The sequence below is a fragment of the Mus pahari genome, chromosome 2 (genome assembly GCF_900095145.1).
Source record: "Mus pahari chromosome 2, PAHARI_EIJ_v1.1, whole genome shotgun sequence".
NCBI lineage: Eukaryota > Metazoa > Chordata > Mammalia > Rodentia > Muridae > Mus > Mus pahari.
Window position 1 is genome coordinate 25,359,589 of NC_034591.1, and position 25,186 is coordinate 25,384,774.

A 25,186-nucleotide genomic window follows, 5' to 3' on the forward strand; every position below is an offset into this window, starting at 1 on the left:
AGTCAGTACAGATCCTTGGAGCCACACACAGGGAAGTCAGTACAGATCCTTGGAGCCACACACAGGGAAGTCAGGACAGATCCTTGGAGCCACATACAGGGAAGTCAGGACAGATCCTTGGTGTGCTCTTACCTAGGGTAGCTGGAATTAGAACTTTGTGTGCAAGGCTCACACACATCCAAGCACTGATCTCACTCTCCTCCAGGAGTCGCCTTTGGGGTTCTCCTATGAGAACCTGAAGGAAAACAGGGGTAGGGGGTGAGTTAGACCAAAATAAAAGGGTCATGGATGAGAAATTCCTGTACCACGAGTGAAGCCTTAGTTTTAGAAATGCCAGAAAAAATGAGGATTGCGAATATCTGATGGATTTATTTACAGCAACAGAGAAGTTATGGCCCGCCATTTTGGGGTCAGATTTAGGGAGTGTTGGCTGAAGTGTAGGTGTAAAATGGGAAAGTTTTGTGAAAAACATGGAATTAAAAAAGAGGGACTTGAATATTTGAACCTTGATGGGAAAGAGTGAGGAATGGAAAGTAGAATAGAAGATAAAATGCCAAGAGTTTGCGACGGTTGACTTTGCAAAGGTCACTGTCTATTACAGGAGGAAGGATGAATACAGAATTTGGTGGCAGGAAATTGAGAAAGCTGCTTAACTGTGTTGAAACTATACCTTCCATTAATTAACAGGTCTGTTTTAGTTATGCTAAAGTAAATGTCTTATATAATAAGATTTGGCTGTAAAATGTCTAAAAGTAAGTCAGATTTGGGCTTTTTACATTTATCAGGGAGTTCCTCCCAAGAACGTTTATATTAATGACTGTTGATATGAGGAGGTGTTATCAGACATGGAATTGAAAGTGATCTGAGTGACAGTATAGATTAATAATTGCTTTATCCTAGATGGTGCAATGTTTAAAAAGTAGACATTGTTTGTGTACATGAATGAGTGAGGTAAGGAGAAAGGCTTGTCTTTCTCTAGAGATGGGTGGAAGTTCGCAACAGGTCATTGTGTCTCAGGAAAGCTGTGGTAGTGTGAACTCACCTTAGGATCCCTAAGAAAGTTGCTGGTTGGAGCCGGGTGTACGGGTGTATACCCTGTGACTTATGTAACCGTGCAGCCTCGGCTGTGGCGGGGGCCCATTTCTGGGTTGCAGTGCACAGTTTGCTTTGTCCTGCCTAGTTCTGCCACTGTGCAGTTTCCCACTGTCTCTTTATGGTACTTCTTGTTCCTACAAACATACATTTCTTTCTTTAAAAAAAAAATTCTCCCTTTTCAGGATGATTTATACTTTTATGTATTAACAGTTATATATTTATGGAGTATAAAGTGATATTATGATTTTCCTAAATACTATGGAGTGATTAAAATCAAGCCAGCTAACCTATTGTGACCTCAAATACTTAATTTTCTGTGATGAGAACATTTGAGTTTTATTTTTACAGCAATATTGAAATGAAGTGTTCTTGGTTACTTGTAGCATCAGTGTTTTGTGCAGCAGATCTCTAAATGCAGACCTAGCTCTGTTACTTGCATCCTGTGCTTTGTGTCCCAGGATGATCCTGTGAATTCCCAGTTTTTTAACACCAGAGAATCAGTGAAAACGGATTTGACACCTGGCTAATATTAGGAGTAGTATTTAATTTACAATTGAATCTCCATATTCATATTTTAAGTACTATTTATCTTTCATTTTGTTGAATATTAGAGAATCATTAATATTTTCTTTGTAATTATTTGCCTGCCTGCCTCTGCTAACTCCCTACCTCTCTCTTTCTCTTTCTATTCCTCTCTTTCTCTTCCTCTCTCTCTTTCTCATTCTCTTTCTCTCTCTCTCTCCCTCCCTATCTATCTATCTACTATCTATCTATCTATCTATCTATCTATCTATCTATCTATCTATCTATCTATCTATCGTGAGGCAAGGGTGGCCTGGAACTTGCTGTGTATATAAATTGACCTCAGTACTCACTGAGATCTGAATAGCTTTGCCTCCCTAGTGCTAGGACTGAAGTTGTGTGCCACCACACCTGCCCCTGCCCCCAAGTACAAAAGTCTTTAAGAGAACTATTTCATGATATAGAACATTTCTGTATTCTGATTTTTTTTTTTTAATTTCAGTTATGGTTTATCTTAACCATGTATCTGCTTGGTTGTGTCTTACTTTGGCCTTGGTTGGTTGCAGGGTCTAGTCATCTGACTCCTTTATTTGAAGTAAAAGGAAAGCTTGGGGTTGAGCATTAAGGTCAGTGGTCTACAAGGAGGGGCTTGGGTAGCCTAGGGACAACTTCCAGCTAACTCTTAAGGTTCTGAAAGCAGGATAACCAGAATTTGCACGTTTGCTTTTAAATAAGGAAACAGTGGCCATGTGTAGGAGGCCTCACATCTCTATTTTAACACTTGCTGTTCCAAGTGATTCTTGAGACACTCAGTTGGTTACAGAATGAAAGGAAACAAAGAGGTGCCTCTGTTCCTTGCGTCTTTGTTGAGATGTGTTGTTTCAGTATCTTTAATAAAATAAACCTTGATACCAATTTTCTTCACTTTATGACAGACAGAGAACCTCTGCAATGTTATTGGAAAATTATTGAGTTGATTGACAAGGAGTCATATAGTCGGAATTTACTGGGAATACGATTCAGAATGAGTTATGTTAAAATGTATCTGAATGAAGTATTTATTTTTCACTTGAAATTTACGTAAATTAGTTTCAAGGAAAGTTATCCCAAAAGTCGTAACTAGTTTATTACTTTTTATTTCATTGGAGAGAAACGTCTTGACAGACCCTGAGAGTGCCGTGTTATATGCTGGAGAGCATGCGTTGTCGGAACTACTTTGTTGAGCACTGTACTTTTACCATAAATAATGTTTAAAGTATCCTTTATTTTTTCCCTCAGGATATGATGTTGACAGTGTTATGAATTTAAGTTACACAGTAACTGTCCACAGCGTGCTAAGGACTCTGCTTCTTTGTTTTCCCAAATTTGCTAGGATTAAGAGTCCGTACAGTTTGCAGATGGTTGGCTATTTAGCATTCTTAGAAATGGACTCCAAGCTTTGTGCTGATGTTTTTGAAGTTAAGCAGAGGGTTTGAGGGTAGAGGTGCGATTATAGCCAAAGCCATCCCATTCGTTCTGCTGTGGTCTAGTCATGTCTGCTTTAGGAGACTGAACTGGAGATGCTTCGTGGTTCACAGGATTTGGTCTTCTTTGAGGTGTGTGGGGAAATTTTCTTGCCATGTGTAGATTAGAACCCTTGGAACAGGCTCTAAGCTAAGCATACTGTTAACTTTCATGGAGCATGGATAGTAAATACTGATTTAGAATTCCATTTATTTACATTTATTCTAAAGGTTTTAGAACTTGGTGAGGCCAATATACAAAGAAGTGATAATCGAGAAACAGGAATTCAGGAAACCTTAGAGCTGCAAGCAGTCTTTTGAGTTAGCCTACCTTATAGAGCAAAGTGATGTCCAGAGATCTTATGGAAATTGACTTGAAACACTGGCTTCTAACTACCAGACCAGGCACAATGAAATACAGTGCTGTTATCTTTGTGTTATGTTGTCTTTGTATCATCAAATTTGTACAAAGATTTTATTTTCAGCCTTCTTAAGACCAGTTTGTGTGTGTGTGTGTTTGTGTGTGTGTGTGTGTTTGCGTGCACTAGAGCAGTCACATAAAAGCACTTAATTAGTTATTTATGGATACGTTATCTTTGCATCTTCTCTAGTGATGCCCAGACTCAGCAGAGGCATTTAGTTCTTTCTGTTGAGCTTGCAGAGAGCTTTTAAAAGCTTTCAGCCTTCTATCTTAAAACTAGTGATTTTTTTTTTATAAAACATAATGTAGCTTTTATTTATCAAAATGTTTATGGGTAATTCTTTTGACTATATTCTGATTAATTGACTAAAATGGCTTGAACTTACATTTCTAGCTGATACCTAAGGGCTTCTTTAAAAGCTGCACATCTAATGCCTACCCCTTTATCACTAATTTCTCTCTGTGTATATTTAATTAGTAGTCAGTTGTGGTCAAGCTTCAGTTGTAGATTTTGAGAGCCTTTTTAATAAAATGAAATTGATTTCTAGATTTTATGTTTATAGTGTTCTACATGCTATTTACATAACCATTCTTACAGCAGAAAGAGAATGATGTAACTATAAATAATAACTGCTATAAAAGCAGCCAGAGATAAAATTTTACAAATAAACAACCGTTTTTATAGTGATCAAATGAGTGTGAATGAATTTAGAAATACTTCTTTTTCCTCCAAAGTGAAACTGTCCCCTAAGGAAGGGATAGGAAACTGCCTCTCTGTCCCCATTCTTGCCCTCTTGGTGGAGGAGGGTATCTAGATTTAGCTGTGTTTATCTTTTTTGTTGTTGAAGCACTTGCAGGGTCTAATAGGACTGTTTTTCTTCTCCTTTTATCTTTATAGTTTTAGTTATTAAAGTAGAAAATGCAGGCTAATTATTTTTCTTTACATTGCAGATTTGGCCCATAGATACCTGTCTCTGGCTCTCTGAGTCAGGTAGTGAATTTGGTCCTAGGGAGTCACTGAGGACTAGTGACTGTCTCCTGGAGGCTTGCCCCTGGGGACACAGTTACAGATAGCCTTTATAGGTGACCAGGAAGTGAGCAGAAGAGGATCTCCTAGAGAGGGTGACACTTAGGACTGGAAAGCTAAATGGTTGTTTGGCAGAAGAATTACTCAGCTGTGAACACCGAGCAGGAGTAAGCCTGTGAAGTCTGGGGTGCCAATAGAGTAGTACATGCATCCACATGGATAAAGGTTAGGCTCTGGAAACTGGGTGAGAAGTCGAGGGTCTCACACTCCATGCCAACCTTTGCTTTGTCCTTATTTTGGGGAAACTGCCAAAGTGTTTATTGACTATGGGACAGTAAGTGATCTTCTGCTTTAGTTGCTGTGTTAAGAATCATGAGCGTGTAGCTAGAAGCCCACAGTGGTTAAGACAGGCAGCCCATGGGACTGAGGAGAACTTGTTATAAGTATTCCTCTAACCCATCCCTCTGGGTTCTGCTGTATACCATGTGTCAGTTCTGGCTAGAGATCTGGTTATTTCTAAGGTATCAACCCTACAATGCTGGTGGACAAAGGATCTAGTTCCACTCACTGTCAGTTTTTACCACTGGCTGACTTGAGGCCACAATAGATTATGACAAGCATCATATGCTTTAAAAAGCAAAATTTCCACCATAGACTTGAACATTTATCCTTAGACCATCAAACACATCATGCTACTGTCTTTCCTTTCTTGTAAATTGCTTTGTACCTGTATGACTGTCTATGTGGCCATCTCCCTGTGGTGTTGCAGTAAGAGGCTCAGGTAGGAGCTATTACAAGGAGCCCGTTGAGTTATATAGCATGAGGGTAGGGTTGTCAAGAGTGCCTTTGGCATTGAAGGGTTCTCCTTATTAAAAGAATTATGAAAATTTCTCCCAGGGACTAATGACATCAGAAATAAACTTTTGTATGTGTGTTTGTATGCTTTTCTACCCTTAAGTGACTAAGTGTGCTTTGATCTTATGGATGATGAGTTGTGTATTGGGCTACTAGGAATTTGAGAATCAAGTTTATCATTAGCAGGTAACAGTGAAAAACCCAAGTTTTCAATGTGTCGAACTAAATCTTTTACTTTTTATTATTAGAAAGTTTGTCTTTTTTTTGAGATTAAATTTATTTTGTGAGTGGATTTATTTTGTTAGACTTCAGAGACTGTCTTAGTCAGGGTTTCTCTTCCTGCACAAACATCATGACCAAGAAGCAAGTTGGGGAGGAAAGGGTTTATTCAGCTTATACTTCCATACTGCTGTTCATCACCAAGGAAGTCAGGACTGGAACTCAAGCAGGTCAGGAAGCAGGAGCTGATGCAGAGGCCATGGAAGGATGTTTCTTACTGGCTTGCTTCCCCTGGCTTGCTCAGCCTGCTCTCTTATAGAACCAAGACTACCAGCCCAGAGATGGCACCACCCACAAGGAGACCTCCCCCCTTCATCACTAATTGAGAAAATGCCTTACAGCTGGATCTTGTGGAGGCATTTCCCGAACTGAAGCTCCTTTTTCTGTGATAACTCCAGCCTGTGTCAAGTTGACACAAAACTAGCCAGTACAGAGACCTTTTTTGGTAATATATAATTTTAATAATGTTAGCTTTAAGACTGTTAGAAATAGGTCCCGTGAATTGTGTATACACTTTGATAAGGTGTGTGTACAACACTGGAACTGCTAAGGTGCAGAGTGTGTGGGCTGCAGTAGCCTTTAGTGATTTCCAAAGAGCTTGTTGAGAGGTCCCCTGTGTCATGCAGATGATAGAATATTCCATTTGTTTCACATCCAGCCAGAATTTGAAGATGCAGTCTTTTGGGCATTCTGCTTGCTGTTTTTCACAGTGGCTTTTTCAGGATGACTAATGGGCTCAAGCACCACTTTTGCTGTTGCTGTTGTTGTTGTTGTTGTTGATGATGATGATGTTGTTGTTGATGATGATGATGATGATGGTTTTTATTGGCAGTTGAATAGTGTCTGCTAAATATCTGTTGGAGCCATTTGCCCCCGATGTTCATGTCGCTCTGTGTCCCACTGTCAGCAGCACGCTGTGTCAATGCTGTGTCTTTACCAAAGGCCTTGCTAACCCTTGTTCTCCAAGAGTTAAGTTGCCACAGAGATTTCAGAAGCTGCTTATTCGATTCTCAAATAAAAAAGAATGTTTGGTTGGCCTTTGATTAGAGTTTGGTCATTGTAGATCACTTGGTGAGCACGTTGTTAGAAATTCTGATCTGTTAACATGATGTGCTCTTTCATGTATTTAAGCCCAATTTATTTCAGCTTGATATTGTATTACATAGCTTTTGTTGATATTTGGTTTCCTTAAATTGTATTTTTAAAATGTTTATTTTCTGTTTCTTTATTCCTGTGTTGTAGAAACTAACTTTGTGAAATTTTACTTTTTAGTTTAATTTTAAAATGTACCATGAACTTTTAATTCTTAATTCTCTGTAGATTCTTCAGTTATTTCTTTTTCTTTTCTAACATCACTGTACATACTGTGGGCCCTGGTCTTCTGTTATTCATCAGTGGTATTCAGCACCAGACACCTCTAACTGTGTTTTGTTCTGTAGTGAGCTGAATTCAAAGCTGCAGGATACTTTGGAGCAAATCGAGGTAAAGAGTCTTATTATAAATCGGGTAGCATTTTCCTTTTGGAGGTTTCTAGCTAGTGCAGGCACAGCATTATTTTCTGGGTTTGTTTTATTTCCCTTGTTCCTAGATCACTGCACTCAGGCTCTTGTGTCTCATTTGAAATCAAATGAAATTAAATCAGATTTAATCTACTTGTAAACTAAATAATGCTTCTAGAATTAGGGGGGACCTTAAAGCACAATTTGAAAATAACACTTTTTCTAGAAATGTAAGTCTCCAAAGTGGAAATGGATGTGTTATCATGTTGCGATACAATATAAATACTTTCCACATATTTTATTTTATAAATTACTTCTCTTTTTGGCCTTGTGAGTTGATTTCCTTGTGTTTATTAATTGATAAAAACCCTCATAAATTCCAAAAATTGGTTGAAAGTGTAGAGGTGGGAGGAGACAGGTTCATCAAGGAGCCTTCTAATCCTCCTACGTAACATCAGAAGCCCCTCCTTCATTCTTTGCAATGCAGCAAGCGATTGGAGTTCCTGGGTTCCCTCTCCACCTCTTGCTTTCCTGATCAGGATCCTGTAGTTGTAAAAGTTACACTATCAAATAACCTTTTGTGAAAGAAGTCTGGTCATAAATACAATTATTTGGTAATTATAAGAATGTCTGTTTATTTGCTAATCAAAAGCAGCTGACTTGAATTCTGTAAGTAAGCATTGCTCTGAATATTTTTAATGAGGGCTTTGTTAAAAATTCAATATTCATTCTTAATACAAACAAAAATATTATTCTGTGCATGTAGAAAATCATTATTTAAAGATGAAATCGTTGAAATAGAAACCCAATAAGAAGTTCATTTAAGATGGAAAAGCTTAATTGGGGTATGTATTTTCAAAGTCAGTTTTTGGTTAAGAATTACTTTGTCTTGGTTGCAAAACAATTGTTATATTACTTTTAAAACAATTCTAAATATTCAGCGTATATAATTGTATAATCTAGCAGATATATGAGGAAATAGTTAAGAAATATTATAAAATAAGGTCTCTTGAAATTTATGCTTATTTTGTTTCTTCTGTAATACTAGATATGGGTTTCAAGGTAAATACATTGCTCATAATGCTAATTATTTATACAAAATTTAATTATAATGGCTAATTGTAATTATACTTGATTTCTACTAATGCAGTAAAATGGTAAATAGTTACTAGTTATAAATGGAGGGAAGGTAATCTTAATATTTTCTTTATATTTCTGTGAAAAAAAGTTTCCTCATCAGCTCTTCTGTTGATTGCATAGGAACAGTTGGATGTAGCTCTTTCCAAAATCTGCAAGAATTTTGACATTAACCATTATACCAAGGTTCAGCAAGCTTACCGGCTTCTTGGGAAAACACAGGTTAGTTCTAAGCAGATGTCACTTCATGAACCTTTATGATTGAGTCTGATTATTACCAATATATCCTTACAAAATTCCACTTAACAAAAGTGCAGTGTAATGCTGAATTAATAATGGTAATATCTTAACAGAGTCTCAAAGTGTTAGATAATGTAACAGAAACATCCTAAAACTTTGTTTTAAAATATGTTTGCCAGTTCTGATATTTTCACTACTTTATGTAAGATTAAGAAAAATATATTTTACTTGAGAGGCTGAGGCAGGAAGATTGTAAGGCCAAGACCATAGCAAAAACCTATTTTCAAACAAACAAGTAAGCAAGCAAAAAACCCACAAAGGAAGGAATGAAAAGTACAGGCTAATTAAAATTCAGTGGGAGATTGCATGTAGTATCCTGTACCTTAAGTTTTGGTCCTGTGAGGTGGGCTTTGTTTGTTCCTAGACAGGCTAGCCTGACTCCCTCAAATGATATATAAACTATTTCTTAGTGAGGACATTTATCTGTCATCTAGCAGATTTCCCTAGGACTGTAGCTTGCCATCTAATGTGTGGCTTTGCACTAGAGGCTAGCTGCTCATGGTGGACTAAACCCTTAATTAGAGTCTTCACAAAAGATAGAGAGCCTATGCCTGAGTTGGCCTTATGGAACCTCAAAGCCTACGCCCAGTGACACACTCCCTCCGACAAGACCACACCTACCCAGCAAGGACACACCTCCTGAGAAGTCTAGTCCTTTCAAACAGTTCCACTCCCTGGTGACCAGGCATTCTAATATGTAAAGCTATGGGAGGGAGCCATTTTTACTCAAACCACCACAGATGCACATGTTAAAGTTGTATGTGAAGATGCCGTCAGGTGTTATAGGAAGTGCTACAAAGAACTATACCCAGAGAAACCAAAAAAGAGTGGTGGAAAAATACTGACTTAAATAGTTTAGTCAGGAAAGGCTTCTCTGAGAAATCTCCTGCTCAGTGTAAGAGAAGGAGTGTTATAGGACAGGAGACACAGGTACAATTTTGTGTGACGGGCCGGAATGCCAGTTATAAATGAGAACAGCAGCGCAGTTTCACGGTTACACTCAGCCTGAATGATGTGTCACTACGGTTATATGAAAGCTGCTTTGCACACAGTGTGGACTACACTTAATTCTAAGGGTCTCTGTGCTATTGCTCTAGTTGATGAGGTTTTGCTTCTCTGTTCTGTCAAGTCTTGACATGTATTTAAGACTACGAAATTACGTTGTTTATTTTTTCTTTCCTAGACTGCAATGGATCAACTTCATATGCACTTCACTCAAGCCATTCACAATACCGTATTTCAGGTTGTTCTTGGCTATGTGGAGCTGTGTGCAGGAAACACAGATACAAAATTCCAGAAGCTTCAGTATAAAGATCTCTGTACGGTATGTATTAGTTTCTTTTTTCTTCTTCTCTCCCTTAGGTTTTAAATCAGTAATTTCCCGCTTCTTTGTACCTATTGTCTGAAGATGCCACTAAAATAAAAGCAAACATATTTATCATTTTTTTCTTTTTTAATGTGATTCTTCCTAGAAGGCAGGTGAGGAGCAGACATATTTAGAGTGTGCTTTAGCAGGACGTGTGGCTGACCGATAGCTCAGAGTGTGTGTACTGGTTGAGGTTTTTTTCTTCCCTTTTCTTTTTTTGGTTGTTTTGTTTCTTTGTTTTTCAGATAGCTTGAGTTTGGGATTACCTCCTTTAGTCTCCCAGGTTTCAGATGCCAGCATCTTAACTTGCTTGGTACCTGTTAACCATCAAGTGGCCTTGTGTATGATGTTGTTAGTATGGCTATAATTGGTAGATGATTTTAAGTGATACAGTAGGTTATTACAAGTTTGTAATTTCAACAAAATAGGAAATGATTCCTACTAATTAAAAAAAAGCACTTTAAACAAATAACAGTTTAGTCTTTTTACAGTGATTAACTCTGGTGTTTGTATCTGTGCATGTTGTTTTTGTATGCTTTTTACAGTCAAGGCTTTATGAGCTGGTCCTCTACATTCAAACTCTTAATTCCACAATTAAGATGATTCTATGTGCTTTGATGAATGAAAAGTTATGCACAATGTGTTTCTCATCTTGTTTCTTTTGGATTATTGTCACTTTAAAAAGTGATGATAAGGTGATCTTTTGACACAGCTGTATCTTGTCATTGTGAATTGCCTCTTCAGTAAATGCTTTTTCGAGTTACCCCTAAAGGATTTCTGATACCTCAGTACTAAGGTAGTCATGTATATGTGGTAGCAGTTGAACTATATATAATTTAGTTGTGGGGAAAATTGGTTTGCTGCTATTCTAGAGCTTAGTCATAGAAACCACGCAACCATGTAAAATATTGCCTAGTATGATGAAATAATAAAGCTTTCAAAGATGAGTATAGAATTGACCATCTGTGTCAATTCTGGGTTAGCTTGTAGCCTCAGGTGATTGCAGAACTGCTTTAATTTTTTACCAAAACTGGTGCCAAGGAAATGGGCAGCCAGTGTGGTGTGCACCACAGTCTCCAGCTGCTATCATCTTTTCTTTAAGATGCTGCATAGTGCCAGCTCTGCACAGCTGCTCCTCCCACACTTCACTAACGGTCAGCACAGGTGGGGCCGGGATGAGCAGAGCAAGGCTTGAGAATGTATGTCGGGCCTACTGTGCATATGGTGTGCTCTTGGTGACTAAGATTTAGGGCATGAGGGAATCTTTCTCATGGGAACAAGTAAGTGGTCCTCATTGGCATCACTCAGGCAAGCTGCTGATTCATGAAGGAATCTGGTCACAGGACATAAGTTATTAACTTTATGTGGTGGCAGGAGCCATTTCTGCCTCATATTTAAAAGTAGCTGGATGTAGACATGTGGTCTCAGGAAGCAGGGGACACTGGAGAGCATCATACTGACCAGTGCTCTGGAAACAAGTACCTTGTGTTTCATGTCACTATATTGTGGCAGGATTTTGAGTGAAGTACTTCGTCATAAGATGTGTTTGAAAATATCAAAAATTAAGATAATTGAATGACACAAAGTAATTGGGAGGTGGACTGCCTCTGCGCAGAGAAGTGTGCTTCCTTTCATTAGGGAGATCTTGGGAATGAAAGGAGACCGTCAGCCTGCTTTCTTCTTGGTGTTCTACTTAGCAAGTCTGGGCAAGCAGGATTGAAGTGGAGCTAGTTTCAAAAAAAATCCTCATTTTACAATGAAAGTGGGCAGAATTGTGTCCTATTTTAATTAACTGGTAAGCAGTGTCTCATGGTTCTTAAGCCTAGCAGAGAAAACAGCCTCCATTTTGTTGTGCTATTTCTCTGGTTCTAGAGATTGGCATACAGCTATCAGCAGAAGGCAAATAATTGATTGGTAGAAAACCATTTGAAACCTGCTGAAAACTGCTGTTCTTTATTCAATAGTGTTCTTATATTTAAATAATTTAAATATTTAAATAATTATGGTCATTTCAGAAACCATAACACATTGAATCATTTGTAACTTTGAATTATATATTATAATGATGTACACATTGCCTGTTTTATAGCTAGTATGTACCTGCTTGATTAAAGATACTTATTAGCAGTTAGAAACACCTAACACTGGTACTCAAGACACAATTTCTGTGCCACAGTTGTTATTTATACAGTACCCTTTTTGTTTGTATTCCTGTTTAGCATGAATGATCAAGTGCCCGATAATTAAGAATGGCAGTTTTCTCCACAAGCTGTTTGTGTTTTTAAGTCAGGAGTCTAGTCAGCTGCTAGTAATATTTGTCATGCTCTGGTGGTATGCAGGAGTCATGGCCAAGGAAGTGACAGGAATGGGCTCCAAGCCCAGCCCTCTCCCATCCAGTTCTGTTCTTCTTCTGCTGTTGCTGTTGTTTTGGTGGTTAGGAAGTACCTAAGATATTAACATTGCATACAGCATGGCACACGCAGAGATTATTAGAGATTTACAGCTGAGGGAATGCCTTTTAAGCACTTTTCCACTTAGAGACAGAGTTCAGTCCCTGCATAGATGCTTTCAGCTTAGACTGCCCATGCAGCAGTTTCCCAGAGGTGTTAATGATTGTGTGTGTGTGTGTGTGTGTGTGTGTGTGTGTGTGTGTGTGTGTGTGTGCGTGCATGTGTGTGTGTGCGAGTGCAGGCACTGTGGAATTTGGTCTCTGTAAAATCCCCGAGCCTCTGTTGTCTACATGTTTATTAGGAGGTGGGTAGAGTGCTAAATCTAAATATGAAACAACAAAAAATGCCATAGAACCTTCTAGAAATTTCTGTTTGATCTTTCTGAATTTTTTGATACACTTAATAGTTTTCTTATGAGTTCAATCATATAATAAATAAAGGACAGTCAGCCTGTATTCATCACTTTTCACTGAAGCAACTTTGAAAAGATATTCTTCGACTATATACTTCAAGCTCACAATTTAGGGTATTTACACTATATATTGAAAATCAACCAAACTCAGTTTATAATCAAGACTTTGAATTTTGATCGGGTAGGCTCCTGGCAGTGGTTGATAGTAGAGCTGGAAGGTCCTATGCTTTCTCTGAGCTGATTGTGGTGAGATGGGAGGTCAGATCCATGGAGGTTAAGCATCAATCAAGATTAGATTAGGGAGCCTTCATGTGTTCACATTCTGTTCATGTTTCTTCACTGTGAGAGCCAGGTTTGCAGATCCAGATCTTGCAGTGGGGTGCTTGTTGCTCTCTGTGCTCATCCAAGCTAGGAGAATTGAATGCCTTTTCCATAGATGTGGGATTTTCCCCTTTGAACATTATTTTATTTAAACTCTTCCTTTTCTGCACTAAACATTGTTGCTCAAAGACTGCATTCTGTTTCCCTCACTTGCACCTGCACTGAAGTCCCTGGGTGATGAATACAGCTGTAGACATGAAGAGGGGCTGGAAGTCACACTTTTGCTTCCTCTCCTTAAAGGCATGTCAAGAAGAGGTGTTTGACTGTTAGTGTTTCCTGAATTGATTCATTCAGAGAATTGCAGTTTTCTGCACGTGAACATAGAAGTGGAACTACGATGTCCAGCCAGAGTGTGACCCGAGCTTCCTGGCTAGGTGTTTGGTAACTGATGACTGACTTTAGCAAGTGATGACTTAGGTCGGTCTGGGTACCTCTGTTTGTTTCATGGAAGGTGAAATGGCTCCAACATGGTTTCTTGTGTACTGCAACCCTTAGCTAGGGACAGACGTCCATGCATCCCTCCCCTTCCCTGACCATACAGAATTATTGACTGGTTTAATCATGAGTTGGGTAGTGAAGCAGGGCTCACTATGAAGCCCAAGCTGGACTTGAACTTGTTACACACCTGCCTTTGTCTCTTTTGTGTTTGGTTATAGGTCATGCCACCATGCCTGGCTTGCAAATGATTTTAAGTACTTGGCTAGGAAGAATTGTTTTTTGAGTGTAGATGCTAACTGCTTGAATGGTATCGTGGAAATGGCTCAGTTTTAATGCAAAATGACTCATTGCCAGCATATATTGCAAGTACAGAGATTAATATGCCATAATTTATATAAATTGAAAACACCTTAAAAAACTATTACATTTATTTAGTAAAATGGTCTCTAAAGTTTATATTTTAAATATAAACTTAGATGGAAATTATCTTGCTATCTGGTGTTAAATTTATTATTCTCATATGCTTGTATACATTGATATATTGGATTATAATAAAATTTGAGTTCTTCTGTCATACTTTTAGACAAAATCATTGATTCATCTAGAGCTTTGAATCATTCATGCTTAAATCAGTGACAAGCAGGTTTGCTGTAACTTCAGTTGTTTTTTGAAAAAAAAAAAAAAGACATTAATTTATCTTTCTTGATACCACTGTAAAATACAGTAAGCTTCTAAGTGATAGCATAGGGGAGGAGCCCAGGTGATAGCATAGGGGAGGAGCCCCAAGAGGGCAGAGGGAGGAGCCTAGGTGATAGCATAGGGGAGGAGCCCCAAGAGAGCAGAGGGAGGAGCCTAGGTGATAGCATAGGGGAGGAGCCCCAAGAGAGCAGAGGGAGGAGCCTAAGTGATAGCATAGAGATGGAGCCCCAGGAGAGAGCAGAGGGAGGAGCCTAAGTGATAGCATAGGGGAGGAACTCCAATGAGCAGAGGGAGGAGCCTAATTGATAGCCTAGGGGAGGAGCCCCAGGAGAGAGCAGAGGGAGGAGCCTAAGTGATAGCCTAGGGGAGGAGCCCCAGGAGAGAGCAGAGGGAGGAGCCTAAGTGATAGCCTAGGGGAGGAGCCCCAGGAGAGAGCAGAGGGAGGAGCCTAAGTGATAGCCTAGGGGAGGAGCCCCAGGAGAGAGCAGAGGGAGGAGCCTAAGTGATAGCCTAGGGGAGGAGCCCCAGGAGAGAGCAGAGGGAGGAGCCTAAGTGATAGCCTAGGGGAGGAGCCCCAGGAGAGAGCAGAGGGAGGAGCCTAAGTGATAGCCTAGGGGAGGAGCCCCAGGAGAGAGCAGAGGGAGGAGCCTCTTTTCCTCACACTGTGTAGAGTGAAAGGTAGTAGAATTAAGGCTTAATTTTATGGGTTATAAACTATGACCTGTTGTAGAAATTGTTTGACTGTAACAGTTATTTTTATAGTCCTAATGTTTCTCTGAAAAAATATTTCTAATACTATCTTCCTCATATTCTAGGCAAAATGTTTGGATATACTTAGATAAAATGTATTTGCTTTATGTAAATGTATATTAAGTACTATTGAATTTGTGAAGTCTTTTTGTTGTTGTTGTTGTTGTTGTTGTTTTGTTTTTTTGTTTTTAAATTGGCCTCAGAGGAGCTCTTGTATTGAGTAAAGGGTCCCTGAGGTATAGCCAGGGACTTTTGAGTTTTGTTTTACTTGGTGATATATTTTTTTATCTTTACTGATTTTGTTCTTTTTATTTTGAATATATATTTGGTTAGAAATGAGTCAGGTATAATGATGTGCTAAAATAAACTGAAGAAAAATAACTGAAACTGGCTCATTGAAAGCTAGCAATTATAAAAATAAGCATGTGAAATTATTTTACATAACTACATGCTATTCTTTTATGTATATGAATGGCAGTTTCTTCTGCATATTCCTGTGTTTGGGGTTTGTATAGATTCCAGTGGTTTTTAGCTGCACCTTTTGTCCTGGCGCATCATCAGGATGCATTTCTAGAGGTGAGATTGCATGGTTGGAGATGCTGTCTTGCTAGGTGATTCCTATCTCTCTCGACATTAACCATTTCAGGTTGCTTTCAGCAGTGGTGTGGGAATCGTGTTTGGCTGTGGCTTTCTCCGTCTAGAGTAGAGTAGCTAATCATACTCTCCCACATCAACCTGGTGTTTGTTTGTGAAGCATATTCTCTCATGTTTGCATGCTACCCCCTAACCAGACTGTTGTTGCAATTCTTCTCTTTTCTGAAAGAGACTTCTTACTGTACTGCCCAGGCTGGCCTTCAACACATATGTCCATTCCCCTGCCTCAGCTTTCCAAAGGCATACACTGTCACATCCAGCTTCTCACTCCTTAGAATTCCATCTAGACATGGGATATTAGTTCTTTATGTATGTGTGTGTGAATTTCTTCAACTATATTGTTTGCATTTTGACTTGTTTATGGTCATATAAGTTCTGTTTTTTAATGTAAAAATTTATCAACTTTTAGTTTTGTTACCTCTGAATCTTGAGTTTATAGAAGAGAACTTTGTATCAATATTAGAAAGGAAATGCTTCATATTTTCCCTTACTACTGTATAGTTATAGTTTTTATTTAGATTTCTTACTATTCGTTTCATGGTGTATAAAGTGAGTCTAATTTTGCCTTTTCTACTAACTGTCTAGTTGCTGAACACTGAAAACAGTTGTCTAATGATGTGAGGAGCCACCTCCACCATACGCTGGGTTTTCATGAGAGACTGGGCATTTTTAATGGGTATCATAATAAGATCTTGAATTAACATAAGTAGAATATGTCGATAACACTGGAATATCCTCATTAGGAGTGCCTTGACTTTCCGCTTGCTCAAATCTTTTACATTTTTCACATTGTCTCATGATTTTCCTTATGGAGTCTTTGAACTTATATTGCAAAGATTATTTCTCAAACTTTTTAATGTCTTAATTTTAAATGCTTTAAATGATTGTTATTGATATAAGTCTTATTTTTTATAACCCATATCATTGCTGGGTTATTACTGAGGTAGTTTTACAGATCTATAGGAATTTTCAGTTATTGTGTCAGTAGATTAAAGTTGGTTTTGTTGTGGCCCCTAGTTGTTTAGTCTAATTGTTTTGACCACTATCTCCCAAAACTGTTTAATAGTGGATATCATTCTTAATACAGTCATGAGTTGTTAGTCAGGAATGGCTCTTGGATGAATGACCATCAGTTTTTCTGTTTTGGTGTTTGTGAGGCAGTCATTTGGTTTTGCCTTCTTAGACCTTAATAGGGAAAATGTTATTACTTTGCTTTGTAATATTAAACCAGTAAAGTACTTTGTTATCAGCCTTACATGGGCACTCTGGTTCCAGAGGTTAGCTCTTCTGCTTTGTGGTTCAGCTTGAGAAATTTGATGTGCTTACACAAAAGTGTACTGAGACACCCTGGTTAGTGTTTGGTAAATAAAGAGTTTGGGGAGAGTGAAATCATCTGGGAAGAAAAGGTCTTTTTGAGTGTGAGGGCCACTGACATGTGACATATGAGCCTCCCAGGCAGCAGTCTGGGAAGGTCTGCAGGCATGCTGCATCCGAGCAGCCCTGCTAGGCCACGGGTTTATAAGCTTCATGAGCAGTCTAATGCAGCTGTCCATTCTCCTGAGCTCTGCCCTGCCCACACTTCCCCTTGGAGGAGCACTCACTCCAGTGCCTGAGCCCATCTATGCTTATCAGCAGAGTCCTTGCTGGTGGATTGGTCACAAATGTAAAAGATCTAGAAAATCTAGCAATGTGGCAAATGCTGCCTTATGGCAGACGGGAAGCTTAAAAGGTAGAATAAGAACAAAAACACAGAAGGCTTCTTCTTAGAGCTGTAAGGGAGAAGGGCACAAAGCCCTCGTGTAGGTCCCTTATAATATCTTGCTTTAAAATATTTTACTTTACTGGAATATCTGTGAATTCTGGAGTATCTGTAGAATTTGGAGATCTGTCAAAGTGCTAACTTATTTTACACAAATTGAGTTGTAAATCCAGCCACCAGTTTGCTAGTTGTGACTCTGGTCCAAGGATAAATATAAAGCCATGTCTGCATAGTTAGACATGTGGTTGAAAAAGTATAAAGTATTTGGGTGTTTAGTGGTCTAGTTGGTGCCGTGAACTTAGAAGTGCAGGACCGAAAAATGAGGGTGACTCAGGTCTCATGCAGTAGCCAACTTTATTCTGAGCAGCAGACAGTTTATGCTCTGAGAACTCAGAAGCGTCACATTAGGGAGGTGTTCAATCCCAAGGACAAGCCTCACATTGAAAAATCACATTTTGCATATGAATAACAATAGCTGAATAAGCTTATTCCTGTCCACCTCCAGGCTCACAGAAAACATAAACAGTGTTATGGAGGGACAGTGATTAGGAGACTCTTGTCTTGTTTACTTGGAGTTTTTCCACAAGGTCTCAGAGTTCCCCTTACACAATTCCATTCTTGGACTGTGTCCCAACATTTGGGAAAGTTAAAAGTATTGTTTAGAATACTTATCTGTTCAATAATTTCTTAGATCTTTTGGTTCAGGGACTACAGTTGATTCATACTATACGGAGTGTTATTACTAATGAGTAATAAAATGATGTGTTGAAATGGAAAGGTTTTTTTTTTTGTTACTGATATTATTCTTAGGTTATTCCATTGGAAGAGGTGTTTTAACTTGTAATTTTTACTTATATTTGATTAATAGTAGAACATTTATTTTGAGTAGCTCTATTTAAGAAAATGTAATTCTTGGGAATTAACTCCTTTTCTTTAGCACGTTACACCAGACAGCTATATTCCGTGCCTGGCAGACCTGTGCAAAGCACTTTGGGAAGTCATGCTCAGCTACTACAGAACCATGGAGTGGCACGAGAAGCACGACAATGAGGAAACGGCTGCAGTTGCTGGTAGGGTACGGTTTAATTTCTCATTTAAAACTGCGCTGTGGCCTGGGCCACGTGTCTGGCATGGGCCTCGTGTCTGGAGTAAGGGAAAGGAGGGATATGGCCCACCTTTAGGACACGAGCAAAAGAGGTCCTTCAGACCTTTAAGTCTGGGGATTCCGCAGTACAGAGACTTTCAGGTGGCATCCGAGTCTGTTTCGGAGGGTGCATGTTGATGGCCCTGGTGCCGAATTGTTTTGAAAAAGCTTAAAAAGTTTTCTTTTGGTGTCATCAATTGCAAACTTAGTAAGAGATTGGTCATTTTTAGATTTACAGTGAAAGAAATACTAATACTCACTATTACTCTAATTTGCAAGTTGTGAACATTAAGTTAGGTTCTAAGAATTAATAATTATGTTGGTATTTTCCCTTTTGAAAATACAGGAAGACAGGGTCATGAGGAATTTAAAACATTCATTTTGTAAGGAAAATACAGTTTTAAGTAGCTATGGTAGACAGCGCTAAGTAATAAAAAAAAAAGCAGTAACTTCAAATCCTCAAGTGATCCTTTTCAAACAATATTCAAGATTAAGCATTTCAGATACTTGGGGGTTTGTGAGATGGCTCAGTCACTAAAGGACTCGGCACTCAAGCACGAGGACCTGAGTTTGGATCCTGTAACTGTGTAAGAAACTGTGGGGATGGAGGCAGCGGTCAGTCAGCCTAGCCAAGTCAGCAAATGGCAGGTTCAGCGAGCGACTGAGGAAGAGACAGTTGTCGTTGTGTTGTCACTGCTCCATTGCTGTGGAGAGACACCATAAGCAAGGAGACTCTTATGAAGCAATACATTTAATTAGGGGCTTGCTTACAGTTTCAGAGGTTTAGTTCGTTGTCATCATGATGGGGAACATGGAAACATGTAGGCAGTAGCTGAGAGCTACGTCCTGGTCTGTGGGCAGGGGGCAGGGTGCCCAGGTCTGGCATGGAATTTGAAATCTCAAAGCCCACCCCAATGACACACTTTCTCCAACAAGGCCATGCCTGTTCCAACAAGGTCATACTTCCTAATCCTCCTCAGATAGAGCCACTCTCTGGTGACTAAGCATTCAAAACTATGACCTAATGGGGATCATTCTTACTCAAGCCACCATATGCCACTCTTGGCCCTCATAGGCTTGTAGCCATATCATAATGCAGAAATGCATCCAGTCCACATAAAACATCCCATAGTCTATCATAGCCTCAGCACTGTTAAAAAGTCCAAAGTTCAACAATTCTTCTAAGAATTATGGCATTCTCTTAGTTGTAATCCCCTATAAAGTAAAAATCAAAAGCTGATCACATATTTCCAACATGCAGTTATACAAATAATACATTACTATTCTAAAAGGGATAAAGAGAACAGAGTAAGGAAGCACTGAACCAAAGCAAGACCTGAAACCAGTAGGGCAAACTCCAAAATTTGAATCTTCATGACTGATATCAAAGAGGTCTTCAGATCTCCAACTCCTTTTGGTTTGTTAACTGCAGCGTACCCTTGGGCTGGTTCTACACCCAGGCTGTAGCTCTTCTTGGCAGCTATTCCACAGCTCTGGCATCTCCAACTTCTTGGAGTCTCTAAGGCAATCCAGGCTTCATCTTCATAGTCTCACACAATGGCCTTTCCAAGCCTCTTACACATGCCTAACCTCAGGGGCTTTCCTTAGTTGTGGAGGAACCCAAACCTCCTTCTACAACAACTAGTGGCTTTCACAGGCAGGTGCAGATACACATATGTGCACCTGTACACCCATTTACATTCACCTACACACAGAGAATTTTACTTTTAAAACAATTGTTAATTTTACTAACATTTGCTTAATAAACTACATAAATCATACTGTGTCATACAATTTAATGCAGTAGGGTGGGGGTGCAGCTCAGTGGTAAGTGCTTGCTGAGCATGTGGGGCCAGGGATCAGCCAAAGCTGGAATTCCTAGGCTCACTGAGATGCCAGGTTTTCTAAGGCTTATTCTACTTTGTTAATATTTTACTTTTTTTTTTTTTTAAGTTATAAGTAGTGGTAAGATGTTTTAGCACCATTTTTGTTTTCTAACAAGTAACTTAACAGATAAACCAAAGGACAGATTTCAGGTAGAATTAGCAGATACACTAGCTATAAGAAATCCTAAATATGTATATGATCTCTATATGTAAATGTTATAACCAAAATATGGTAATGCAATACTGAGTCATATCAGATTTGGGCCTTACATATTTAGACCTTTTTTGTTACAGTTCTCTGTTCCTAATCTAAACCTTAAAGCATTTGGGTTTTCTGACTAATTCAGCAGTCCACCAGCAATATATATAACTCTGAATAGTTCCCTTCAGACATGCAGAAACAATGTAAGAACCAGGGATGGGAAATTGTTCCCAGTCCCTTTATAAAGGTGATCGGCCTCTAAAATTCATTTTCTGTAGCTTTGTAGTGATCCTGTTTCTCTTCCTACCACTGTAAATTCTATACAAAACACTAGAGGTGTAGTTTGCATGCACAACTATGCTGCTGGGTCATGGTAAGCTCTAGCTTGGAGCTAGATAGATGGATATTGGAGGTGGATAGAGTATGTATGTATGGCCTTCTCATACTTACCACTGGACACCATGCTAGCCTGAGTGGAGAGAAGTGGCTGTTACTCTGCAGGGCACTAAGCTACATTTGCTTTAATACAGATAGATGCATGTTTGTATTTTCAGGAGGGAAATTTTCTTTAGGAACAATTTTTATCTTACCTGTGGGACTAGATATTGTTAAATTGTTTATTTGGAATGATTAATGTTATAATATCATTGATTATAAAAATGTAATATGAATTCTAAAAATAAAAAATATATATATCCTTCCTGTCTTCTACTCTGTTGGCATGCACATTACCTGACAGTAAGTTTGTTTGGTTTTCTAGCTCCCTGACATCAGACTATCAAATGGTCTAGAAGTAGGTGGTATGTAGCTCTGGGGCCGCCATGCCTTCATTGGGCTCATAAGCCTATTCACATGTGTTCTGCATAGTCTTGAATATATTTAGCATTCTCTGTTTGAAGTTATCCATTTATCAAAAGAGTTTAATTCCAGTGCCTGGCTTTACTATCACTTGCAATGTACATATATCGAGCACATTTTCTTTTTAATTTTATGTCAGGATGTTTGACTGTACACCATGTGCATGCTGGTGCCCACAGACACCAGAAGAGGTCGTGGGATTCCTCAGGAGCAAAGTTACAAAAAGGCTCCCAGAACTGTATAGTGGCTAAGAATCTAAAGTACTCTTAACCTTTGAGCATATATCTTGCCCAGATTTTTTTTATATATAAAAATGAGAAAATACAACAAAAATTGTTGGGAAAAAAAACTGAATTAAAAACATTTGCCATCTTTGTTTTCAGAAGGAAGCAATGTGATGAGTACCGAGGAAGCCACTTTTGATCGAGGCTATGTAAAGAAGAAGTTAGAGCACGGCCTTACCAGGATATGGCAGGTGTGCTTATTTATGCTCATCCTTACAGAAGCTGTGCTCTGAGACACGCATGGGACAGGTGGTTCAGTTGTTTAGTTGTTTCTAAACTCTCTATGTTTGTGCTCTCTGAAGGCTTAATCATATGCTAGTTTGTCTTTGGCTATCATTTAACTTAATTTGTGTAATTAGTTGATAATTATATAGATTACAAAGAATGATAGACAAAAATCTCTTAGTTTGAAAATCTCCAGTGTATTCCTTGATTAAGGAATCTCATGCATTCTTAAAGAAGATGTGCCTTTTTATTGAAATGTCCTATTTATTTTTATTTTATTTAATTTTCTTAATTTCCTTTTTGCTTAATTTTAGAAAAGAAATAAGTAGATGATAATTTGGTCAGAGTGTAGGAAGAATACATTTTATTTCCTCAATGAGGTTCGTTGAGGAATGCCGTATACCTTTTACTTGAATTTGGACTGATGTTGGTGTACTCTAACATCATTTGGGCTGCTGTAATAAAATATCCTAGCCTGGACTGTTTCAGAAGATCTATATTGTTTCTTACAACTCTTGAGTCTGGGAAGTTTAAGGTCAAAATTCTTAAGAGTTTGTGTTGGATAAAGTTCTGCTCTGTACTTCAACAATTGCCCTTACTATGGAACTGGAAAGCCATGTCCCTCAGGCATCAATATAAGAATCACTTAAGTTAATCCCACTCCCAAGGGTCCCTCCCGTCATGACATAAAGCCTTTCTGAAGGCCCTACTTTGTGCTCTCACCTTGCAGGTTTGGATGTCATCACATGAACTATAAATAGAACCATAATGATCTTTTTACATTTTTTTCAGTAGACTGATACAGTTGTGTTCTGAAATTTAATTAAAACCTGGTTCTTCCTAGATCAAAGTGTAATTTCTTTGGAATCTTTGTAACCATAAAAGACTGTAGAACATTGTAGGTATGCTATGGTCCCACGCCCCTCCATTCAGTTTGCTTTTAATTTTATCATCTAGTATAAGTTTTCTTTTAAAAATCATTTAGGGAAACCTCCTAAAAATATAAATTTCCTTAAGAACTTTATTAGAATATAATGCTCTGGTTTTTGACAACTCTATATTGGTTATACAATTTTAATTTATAGTTTAGTATTTAAATATATTTATGTTGTAGTTATAATTGTTTGACTTATGTATTTTCTCTTATGATGACATTAAAATGTTATGAATTTTACAAGTAATTGTGGTTTGGGGCTATTTTTGTTTGACCATTATATATGAAGGGAGCATCATACTCTATTAAATACCCACCCAGGGCCAGACATGAAGTTTTTCTGATTTAGTCTTCTTGTTTGTTTGTTTGTTTTTTCGAGACAGGGTTTCTCTGTGTAGCCCTGGCTGTCCTGGAACTCACTCTGTAGACCAGGCTGGCCTTGAACTCAGAAATCCGCCTGCCTCTGCCTCCCAAGTGCTGGGATTAAAGGCGTGCGCCACTACTGCCCAGTGTGATTTAGTCTTCTAATAGAACCTTCCTATACTTAACTGAAATTAGTGTATTTATTGTAGAATTTCTGGTAATCAGTTGTGCCCTTTGAAATACCTGACATTTTATGTTGTTAGTTCTCATCTGACATGGCAACCTGATTGTATTCCTGGCATATAACAACCTATTTGATGTAAAACTTAGTATACCATTCCTATGTAAGCATTTGGCTGGCTCATGGAAGTCATCATACTTTCATGTATGATCATTGTGTTCCTTCAAGTTAACTATTATGCTCCAGTTTCAAGCTTTAGTTTGTTGTTATTTCTGCTACCACTTGCTAACCTCTGTTACTTCTGCTCCAGTATTTAACCCCTTCTGTATTTTAATTTGTTTTGTGAATTAGACTTTTTTAAATTTGTTTTTATAGATTCTAGGTTATTTGTGCTAGCTAGCTAGTCCCTTATTAGTTACCTATCTCTTCTACTTACTTTAAGTGTAGTGGCATTTCTGCGATGCCATATGACCTGTATCTTTTTGTCTTCTGTGCGTATGGCCTTTCCCGATGTAAAGCTTAGCTAAGTGTTCACCTGATAATTGTACATTGGCCTCTAAACTGCATATTAGTTGCTGTATCCATATTATCAGAAGCACTAAAGAGACAGGAAATGTTTTTGGCTTATTAAATTATTCTGAAATTTCTAATTTTTACCTTTTTGAGAATACATAGGAATCACTGATTGGTACTGCATTTTGTTTGATATCTGAACAGTAAATGTTTTCACTCTGCTAGTTAGGTCTCCTCTTCACCACTTCTGCTTCTGTCTTCTTCATTAGTTGCCAGATACAGAGGGGGGGGGGGAAAGGTGACCTTGAATGAGGGCCGACCTCAGCCATGCAGCAGGCACAAGAGCTTAGACAAAATGCTGACCCTTCTAGTCTCTGCTTCTCTTCGGGGATATAAATGCCTGCTCACAAGGCTGGTTTTATACCATATATGTTGTTAGTTAGCACAGTGTTTTTGACATGGGTGAATAATCAGGAGATTATTTTTTTACAGCTGTTTATTCAATCATTGTATATGTTATTTTATAATGTATACTCTTTAGCATTACTAAATTATTAGGACTATTTATATGAATATTTCATTCTTTTTTAATAGTTTGTAGTATATTTAATATATTACAAGTCTTTCAGCATTACTTACGTCTATTTTTATATAGTTTCACCATTGGGAAAAAAGAAAAAAAAAGGCAGTTATTGGGAGAGGCAACATTTGGAATGTAAACAAATAAAATAGTTGTTTAAAAGAAAAATTCTTGTGACTTTTGGCAGGAGTTTCATTTGACATATATAAAAATTTGAACAAAACTGGTCTCTACTGGTTAGTCATACACTTAGTTCCACTATACTCAATGTACTGATTTATTTAAAAAATAAATATATACACACTTATATATATAATTCCATTAGAGTTATTTCTTTTGTATTAATGGTCTAGAATTTTTTTATAGACCTTTTTAAGATTTAGTATGTTTCCAAGTTAAAGTTCCCCAGTTTTAACACTTTTATAGGTAATTGTGAAGGCTATCACTTTTTATATATTACCTGATAATTA

At 38.2% G+C, this 25,186-nt stretch overlaps 1 protein-coding gene across 2 annotated transcripts in view; it reads left to right on the forward strand.

Moving 5' to 3' along the window:
* Positions 1 to 25,186, forward strand: part of Vps50 (VPS50 subunit of EARP/GARPII complex) — a 99,015-nt gene that overhangs the window by 28,842 nt on the left and 44,987 nt on the right. For both annotated transcript variants that reach the window (XM_021189224.1, XM_029535055.1), the window contains exons 10-14: positions 7,141 to 7,183; positions 8,461 to 8,559; positions 9,821 to 9,961; positions 18,484 to 18,616; positions 22,020 to 22,111. In XM_021189224.1, coding sequence (XP_021044883.1) covers positions 7,141 to 7,183; positions 8,461 to 8,559; positions 9,821 to 9,961; positions 18,484 to 18,616; positions 22,020 to 22,111 — 508 coding nt within the window. The remainder of the gene's footprint in view (positions 1 to 7,140; positions 7,184 to 8,460; positions 8,560 to 9,820; positions 9,962 to 18,483; positions 18,617 to 22,019; positions 22,112 to 25,186) is intronic.